A 9,355-nucleotide genomic window follows, 5' to 3' on the forward strand; every position below is an offset into this window, starting at 1 on the left:
CATCAATTCACGTCAACCTAATTAGAAAACTAATTAAAATCAAACACTAGAAATAAAAATAAAGTGAAAGAAAAGCTTGGGTTGCCTCCCAAGAAGCGCTCATTTTTGGTCATGACCTTGACCCCTTCGATGCTCATGATGATGATGGATTGGGGAGGGTATAAGTACCCAACTTCTCGATCGGAGTACCCACGAAATAATACTTTAACCACTACCTATTAACCTTGAAGGTTCCTGTGGTCTCACTCCATACTTCAACAGCCCCAAATGGGTATACCTTACGCACTTGAAATGGGCCTGACCACCTCGAATGAAGTTTGCTTGGAAAAAGCTTGAGTCGAGAATTAAATAGAAGTACCAAGTCTCCTTCTGTAAACTCTTTACAAAGGATATGTTGATCATGCCACTTCTTTGTTCTTTCTTTATAATCTTGGCATTCTCATACGTATCTAACCTCAATTCATCAAGTTCATTGAGTTGGAGCTTTCTCCGTTCTCCTACTTCTTTCAAATCCAAATGAATGTTCTTGATAGCCCAATGTCCCTTTTGTTCTACCTTAGGTGTAATTTTTCCTTCACAAACCTGTTCTGGACTTTTTCTGCTACTTTTTGACATGACTGTGCCCACTAACACAACCTGGTCATTCAACCCCTTTGTAATTTCGGCCACTACATCAGGTTCTTTGCTGTAGGTGGTTTTGGTGTAGGTGGGGCTTTCATCAAGCATTAATTTCGGCCACTACATCAGGTTCTTTGCTGTAGGTGGTTTTGGTGTAGGTGGGGCTTTCATCAAGCATTGTAACATAGGAAGTTATTTCCTTCTTTGCTGTAGGTGGTTTTGGTGTAGGTGGGGCTTTCATCAAGCATTGTAACATAGGAAGTTATTTCCTGATCATCAGCAACCGGTGCCCCATTCTCTACTAAGCATTTCTCATGTGGATCACTTGAGATATATCTAGTAAAGTCTTCTCTAACCACCATGTCAACCGTATCAATCCTACAACAATTATCATTAATTAGTAGAAATTTCATAGCTGAAAACAAGTCAAAATTCACCTTTTTACCCCCTATATTGAGAGAGAGCTTTCCATTTTTCACATCAATCACTGTGCCAACGATAGCAAGGAAAGATATTCGCAATATAATGGGGATTTGAGAATCCTCCTTAATTTCAAGAATAACAAAATTAACTGGAATATAGAATTTACCAACCGGGATAGGTACATCTTCTAATATACCTACTGGACGTTTAACTGATCGATCTACTAATAGGAGGGAGATAGTGGTAGGCTTCAAGTCTCCCATTTGCACCTTGTTACATATAGACAATGGCAAAAGATTGACACTAACACCAAGATCACATAGAGCATGATTAATTGATATATCACCAATTGTACAAGGAATAGAAAACGAGCCAAGATCTTTAAGCTTAAGTGGTAACTTATTTTGAATTATGTCACTACACTCCTGAGTTAAGACTACTGTTTCATACTCCTCTAATTGTCTCTTATTTGACAGAATCTCTTTTAAGAATTTGGCATAGGAGGGCATTTGGGAAATGGCTTCAACAAATAGGATGTTAATATGCAATTTTTTTAATATTTCTATGAATTTCCCAAACTACTTTCCAACTTAGCTTTAACTTGCCTTTGAGGGAAGGGTAGTGGAGGCTTGTAAAGTGTAGGCGTAACATATCTCTCAACCTTCTCCCCTTTCTCACCAACATGCTCTTTCTCACTTGTCACTAACTTCTCACTCTCATCAACCACATCCCCATGATCACTCCTCATTATTGGTTCCTCTTAACTCTTTTCCATTCCTAAGTGTGATGGTATTGACAGATCCCTTGGGGTTGGTTTAAGGTTGTCTAGGAAACATCCTTGAAGATCTAGAAGAAAAGCTAAATTGCTAGGTTAATTAAGTGATCTGATTCTCTAGCATTTTGTTGTGGGTGTCTAAAGAATCAACTTTAGAGGGTAGGTTCTTAATGGCATCATTCATTCTGCTTATTCTAGGATGTCATAAAATTCTCCATCAAGATCTCCAAGTTGGACTTTTGGGAACTAGGGTAAGGGAGTCTAAGGGCCTGAAACCCTGGAGGTCGAAAATTAGAGTGAGGATTTGGGTTTTGGGGTGGATTTTTTAGGATAAATTAGGATGATTTCTCCACCCGGGTTGTACAGATTGGAAAAATGGTCCCCTTTCTGATTAAAATTATTCATATAGTTAACATGTTCAGATAATGGTGCATCAGGGGAAAGGGAGTTTTCAATCTGACATACCACATATTTCACAGTTAGTAAAGCTAGAAGCTACTGAATTCATGATCATCTTATCAAATTTCTAAAATAAAGCATCTACTTTAGAAGCAATATGGTCTAATGCATTTACATCATACCTCCCGCTCTTTTTAGGTAAAGAGCACTCACCTGACCATTAGAAATGGTTCTGTGCCATATCCTCTATGAGTTGTTTTGCATCTCGCATGCTTTTGTTCATCAATGCCCCACTAGCTGCAGCATCCACGGTCATCTTTGTGTTGTAGAGAAGACCGTTGTAGAAAGTGTGGATTATGAGCCAATCCTCCAACCCATGATGTAGACTCATCCTTAGAATATCCTTGTACCTCTCTCAAGCATCATACAATGACTCCTCTTCTTTCTGAGTGAAGTTCATTATCTGATTCCTCAACTGGGCTATTTTGCTTGGAGGGAAGTATTTAGTAAGGAATGCTTCTGAGAGTTGGTCCCAAGTGGTGATGGAGCCTGGTGGAAGTGATTGTAGCCAAGCCCTTGCTTTGTCCCTTGGTGAGAAGGGAAACAACCTTAGCTTGATCGCGTAGTCCGACACTCCATTCATCTTTAAGGTGTCACAATACTCCAAAAAGATTAAGATGTGGAGGTTTGGATCTTCAGTTGGAGTGCTCCCAAAGTGGTTTTGCCGAACCATGGAGAGGAGTGAAGGCTTGTGTTCGAAGTTGTTGGCAGCAACATTAGGCTTCACGATGCTAGATTGGGAGTTATGTGTGGTTGGTGATGCAAACTTCTTTAAAGATCGATCCTGATTGCCTGGATTATCTTGGTCTCCCATCTTTTTTGCTTTTCAAATTATCCTTTGTTTCTCGTAGCCTCTTCCTAATATGACGTAAGGTCCTTTCAATCTCTGGATCACACTCAACTGGTTCTCCAAGACGTAAGGATCTGGGCATACAAAGCTGTCTGCACAAGAAAACAAAGGAACAAGTCAAATGTAAAAAATAAAAAAAATAAAAAATAAAAAAAATGAAAGAAAAAGTCTAGTTAAACAATGAAAAAGTTAATATTAACAATGCCAAAGTCCTCGACAACGGCACCAAAAACTTGTTCACTCAAATCCGCAAGTGCACGGATGTCATTGTAGCAATACAAGGTCGTATCCTCAGGGACTTCGTTGTCAATTACCGATTTTCACTGTTTTGTGACTATCTAAACCTATCATGCTAAAAGTATGATTCTTAACTATCAATAATGAACGCGCTATTAACTATAATTAATGAACGTGCTAACTAGTATCAAAGCGAATTCACACAACTAAAAGAATCTAGGATTGAATTTCGGTTTCAACTTTGGTTTGAATCAACAAATTAATCAATCGTTATCAAACCTCTCAATGCATTAATAATGACTAACCTATGATAACTATTAGTCTTTTTCGACGACTAAAAGTCATGCCTAATTCAGCCTAACAACCTATTTTCATGGTGTTGAACTGAATTAAACACATTAAGTTCATGTTAACCCCTCATGTTCCTAAGAATAATTAACCTACTTTCGTGATCAATTAATTCCCATACAATTACTATTTTTTGACGTCAATTTAACCTTTCAGTTCAAATCAACATCCTAGAAGAGTCAAATTAGTGGCCAATTGAATTAACCCTAGACAATTAGATACTAGTAATTAAATAATGCAAATCAAATAATTAATGATAACAACAAAATCACTTCATTGATTCACAACCGTAGTCTAACCTAATTCAATCCTAGAAAAAAATGATTACTCACACATAATTGTAAACTAGAAAACAAAATAAATTAGAAAATAAACCGTAGTGTCAAAATCGAGATGTTGTCCACAAATCTCCACAACTAGCACCTTGCCAAATCAAAGAAATCTTAATCTAAGATATTTTAGACAGATGGGGAGAAGAAGAAGAAAGAGAAAGAGATAAATCCAGCCTCTACTGCCTCCCAGATACCTCAGGACGTCTTTCTTTAAAGTCTAGAGAAAGATGTGTTAATAGATAACTTCAAATCTTGCTTCAGATCGCGTGATAAATGAATACCGATATGTGACATGGCTTTGTAGATCAACATGACTAGGCCGTGTTTAATTCCATTTCGCTTTGCTCTTTCTGGGCTTTTCTGTATTCAACACTCATGTGTTGTCGAACACTATGGAACCATGTAGCCTCTTTCCATGCATTCCTTAACTCCTTCTTGACTCCGAATCTATGCTAAGCTCTAGTAATTCCTACATAATATGTAAATAGAGTAATAAATAAGAACTAGAAAGCTTAACATGGTCAAAATGCAAGAAAATACATTAAATAACAACGAATCCATAGGTGAAACATAGTCAAAATATAGAGAATATTCGTGTTTATTAATCATCTAACTCACAAGTGTACTATTCACGAGGCAAATCCTCAGTGCCACTGTGAGAGGCTCATCTGAGCAGTACTTGCTGATTTCCAGTGTGCCAAGGCATTAAAACCTTCAGTGTTTGAAAGGCTTTCTCAGCAACTTCTGGAGTCAAAACTTCCTTGCCGGAGATGCAATCGCCGGAGGGGACAGGCCGCTGATGATTTGGAACTCCTAGCTGCTATGATTAACATAGCAGGGAAAGGGAAAGCTAAATATTTAGATTCATCGGATCTAGAATTTTCCCCGGGATTGAACTGACTCCTTGTCAAGCGTGAAGGTGTCTACCAATTCATACGTACTCAAACAGGGGTTGCCATCCCCTTTGATTATGCCCGATTGTCACCTATCTATGACAACAAGAACAAAGCATGCTCAGTGGCAGCAATGTCTCAGACCTCAAGCTCAGCTTATGCCAAGCACGCAAAGGTGCACATGGCGAATGACTTTGATGACATTGTCAGAAGAGTCGAAGAGCAGCAAGCAACCATGAACTCCTTGAAGGGAATGATGGATCAACTTTTGAACAAGAAGAAGTGGAGGAATTCATGGAATCGGTGAAGATCCTCGGAGAATAGGGAACATGAGCCTACTCCCCCTAACACATCTGAAGAGGAAGATATTCGCAGATCGCATTTGGATTATTTATCTAAGTCTTTAGGAAAAGCATCACATACTGATAGCACTCCCCGGGACAAGAGGCTTGATGAATTCCAAAGTCAGCTCAGCGCCCTAAAGCTCCAGGGGAACATGAATGAGCTAGGGGTGGTTCGACCGTATCCAGTCAAATGGGACATAGTCGCCTACCTAACAAAGTTCAAGCCGATGAGTTTAGTCTAGTTTGATAATAAAGGCTCCCCCTCATAGAATATCTACTACTTCCTATCCTAAACAGGATTTCTCATGGGGAATGATGCTATCCTAACCCGACTGTTCATCAGTACCCTTAGAGGGGTGGCCTTTGAATGGTTTTGTAAGCTGGAACCGGGCTCTATCACAACATGTGTCAATGTGGAGAAACTCTTCTTGGCTCGTTTCTTCGATGATGACACGAAATTGTCGATGGCCACCCTGCTTGATGACAAGTAAAAGAAGGTGGAGTCGGTCAACGACTTCGTCAAGAGATTCAGGAATCAATCACTATAATGTCGGGACCAAGTCTCTTCAAGAACCTTGATTGAGATGTGTTACAACAACCTCTCGATCAACATTCTATCTAGGATCAGCGTGGTGGAAACCTGGACCTGGAAAGAGCTTGTTTGCCAGGGTGAGCAAGTGGAAAACATGATCAAACGACCGAAAGCCGAAGAGTCTCAACCCAAGAGAGGAGCTTCAGAACCAAACACCTCTCGAAACCCTTGATCAAAAGGAGTCCCTAAGACGGCGTAGCACCAGAAGACCAAGTCTTTCGAGTAGCGACCTCTAAGGTACTACAACTTCAAGGAAGATTGGGTAGTGCCTACCTTCGACACTCTCCTTTAGAGCAAAATAATCAAGCTTCTAGAGATCACGAAGCCTGAAGATGTAAGCAAAATAGACGACCCAAACTACAGTGCATTTCATAGATTTGTCGGTCATCATACTTCCAAGTGCTATGTCCTTAAGGACAAGCTTCAAGCTCTTTACGACACGGGAGTCCTAAAGAAGGAGAATGTGCAGAAGAAGGTGACCACAAACATGGTCACTTTAAAATTTAGGATAGATCTTCCTGAAGTCCATGCAACAGTAGGGGTAGTACTCATCCCCAAGGCAGAGATAAAGATTGTTAATGTCAATCCTCACAATCAATGAGAGAAAGTCTTAGTACCGCAGACGCCGTCAGGACAGGTGATGTGGGTTCATCCAGATCTCCTCAATGACAAGAAATAAGCTTCCAAGAATCCCAAAGGTAAGCCTAAGCTCTGTAACATCATTTCGATAATCCAAGACGATGACAAAGTGGAGATAGATACCCTGACTGGTTCTGATAGTGAGGTACATGTCTTGATTACCCGAGAAGAGAAGGACTTTGCTAAGAACTACCCTCCAATAGCGAAAAGTCCGGTAAAGCAACCGGTGGGACCATCACCAACGGTCTAACCAAATCCCGACTAGCCGAGTTCAAGCGGTCAACCCTTTCGGGTCGACCTGCTCACACAGCTGAATAATATCCCTACCGAAATCACCCTATATGAACTCCTATGGTTATCCAAATCTACCCAGAAAGCTCTATGAGAAGCACTGACTGACTCAGAGGTCTTTGCCATGCATTTCTCGCTCGTTCTGGAAAGACACACGGGAATGGGATGTTCACAATGCTACTAGACATCCAGATAGCAGATTCCTTGCATCACCTTCACTCCTGAGGATATGTTCATCAAGAGCACATCTCACGACCGACCCCTGTACTTCACAGGATATTTTTGTTCCTCTCAGGTGGACCACATCTAAGTGGACCCAGGGTCTTCACTAAGCATTGTCCCCCTGAAGCTCATCAAAAACCTGGGGGTACCCTAAAAGCAGCTATTCGCGATAACTACTATCATATTTAGCTTCAACGCCACTGGAACCTGGCCACTTGGGACAATTTCCCTCAAATCACAAGTAGAAAATGATCTTTTACCTACGGATAAATAGCGACGGACAATTCCGTCGCTATATGTTAATTTATAGCGACGGATAAGTCCGTCGCTATTTATCCGTCGCTAAAACATTTATAGCGACGGTTTATTACATTTTAGCGACGGAAATTGTTCGTCGCTAAAATATTTTACGATGAAATTTTATTTCATCGCTAAATTATTTTTAGCGACGGAATTTCCTTCGCTAAAGAGTTTTTAGTGACGGAAATGCCGTCGCTAAAAACAATTTCTGGCAAAATTTTTTGGGCACGGGCGCCCAAATTTTTTGGGCACTCGCGCCCGAATTTAATACGTACCTAGGTCCCTTCTCATTTTCCCCACCCCCCCTTCTTCATTTCCTCCCACTGTCTCCACCCACCCCCCCGCTGTGCCACGCCACCCCCCGGTCGTTCATCCGCCGCCCGCCCCTCGGCCGCCGCAGCACCGTTCATCCGCTCGCCCCCGCCGCCCCTCTACTCCCTCTCTCTCAAGTACGGAGTCTTCCCCCTCATTCTCTCTTTCCTCTCCCCCCTCTCAATCTCTCTTCTCTCCCTCTCTCTCGTCGGCCGACACCGCAGCGAGCCGACCAAACGGCCGCTGTGCCGCCGGCGGGCGGGCAACGGAGAGAGGAGAGAGAAGAGAGACTTGGAGGGGGGATGATGCAGTATTAGTATTATTTTTGTTATTTAAATTTAATTTTATAATTTATTAATTTGCGGTAAAACTATTCATATGATAGAGAATTATAATATAAAAAAATTAATTTAGTGTTATCGGTTAGGTGTTAGGGTTAGGTTAGGTTCGCTTAGGCGAGGGTTAGGGTTAGGTTAGGGTTAGGATTAGGGGGTGCGAAGACCTGCAAAAGACGTGTAGGTTAAAGGTTAGGTTCGGTCTAGGGTAGTTTAGGATTAGGCGAGCGGGTAGGAGTTCTAGGGTTAGGTGAGGGTGGGGGTGATGGTGAAGGTGAGGGTTAGGGTTAGGGTTAGGGTTAGGCGAGGGTTAGGGTTAGGGTTTGGGTTAGGGTTAGGATTAGGATTAGAGGAGGGTTAGGGTTAGGGTTCGGTTAGGGTTTGGGTTAGGGTTAGGATTATGGTATAAAAAAATTTATTTTAATTATTGTTAGGGTTAGGGTTAGGGTTCGGTTAGGGCTAGGGTTAGGGTTAGGTGAGGGTTAGGGTTAGGGTTAGCGTTAGGGTTAGGATTAGGGTTAGAGGAGGGTTAGGTGAGGGTGGGGGTGATGGTGAGGGTGAGGGTTAGGGTTAGGGTTGGGGTTAGGCGAGGGTTAGGGTTAGGGTTTGGGTTAGGGTTAGGATTAGGGTTAGAGGAGGGTTAGGGTTAGGGTTAGGGTTAGGGTTAGGGTTCGGTTAGGGTTAGGGTTAGGGTTAGGATTTTAATATAAAAAAGTTAATTTTAATTATGGTTAGGGTTAGGGTTAGGGTTAGGGTTCGGTTAGGGTTAGGGTTAGGCGAGGGTTAGGGTTAGGATTAGGGTTAGAGGAGGGTTCGGTAAGGGTGGGGGTGATGGAAAGGGTGAGGGTTAGGGTTAGGGTTGTGGTTAGGCGAGGGATAGGGTTAGGGTTTGGGTTAGGATTAGGGTTAGAGGAGTATTAGGTGAGGGTGGAGGTGATGGTAAGGGTTAGGGTTAGGGTTAGGGTTAGGGTTAGGTGAGGGTGGGCGTGAGGGTTAGGGTTTGGTGAGGGTGGGGTGAGGGTGAAGGCTGGGTGTGAGTTTGAGGGTTAATGATAGGGTTAGGGTTAGGGGAGGGTGAAGGTGAGGGTGAGGGTGAGGGTTAGGGTTAGGGGAGGGTGAAGGTGAGGGTGAGGGTTAGGGTTAGCTGAGGGTGAGGGAGAGGGTGAGGGTGAGGGTGGGGGTGATGGTGAGGGTGAGGTTGAAGTTGAGGTTGAGGGTTAGGGTTAGGTTTAGGGTTAGGTGAGGGTGAGGGTGGGGGTGAGGGTGAGGATCAATAATGGGTTAGCGTAACTATTATATCGCTAATTACTCAGAAACTAGACACACCACACACTCATATTATCGAGCTGTAGAATACCCTGTCCAATAAATACTATATATAATCT

The 9,355-nt window shown here is 42.3% G+C and overlaps 1 protein-coding gene across 1 annotated transcript; it reads right to left on the reverse strand.

The window, feature by feature from the left end:
• LOC109835369 lies at positions 789–1,789 on the reverse strand. Its single transcript, XM_020403348.1, has 2 exons — positions 1,624–1,789; positions 789–1,561 (listed from the first exon to the last, which is right to left on the reverse strand). Exons 1-2 carry the CDS (start codon positions 1,787–1,789, stop codon positions 789–791), a joined length of 939 nt encoding a protein of 312 aa, XP_020258937.1.

The sequence above is a fragment of the Asparagus officinalis genome, chromosome 3 (assembly GCF_001876935.1).
Source record: "Asparagus officinalis chromosome 3, Aspof.V1, whole genome shotgun sequence".
Classification (NCBI taxonomy): domain Eukaryota; kingdom Viridiplantae; phylum Streptophyta; class Magnoliopsida; order Asparagales; family Asparagaceae; genus Asparagus; species Asparagus officinalis.

Excerpts from the sequence above, each read along its gene's own strand:
- LOC109835369 (XM_020403348.1), bottom strand. The coding sequence starts at position 1,789 with ATGAGGAGTGATCATGGGGATGTGGTTGATGAGAGTGAGAAGTTAGTG. Across the intron at positions 1,562-1,623 it reads AGTTAAAGCTAAGTTGGAAA|CCATTTCCCAAATGCCCTCC; the intron begins GTAGTTTGGGAA and ends TATTTGTTGAAG.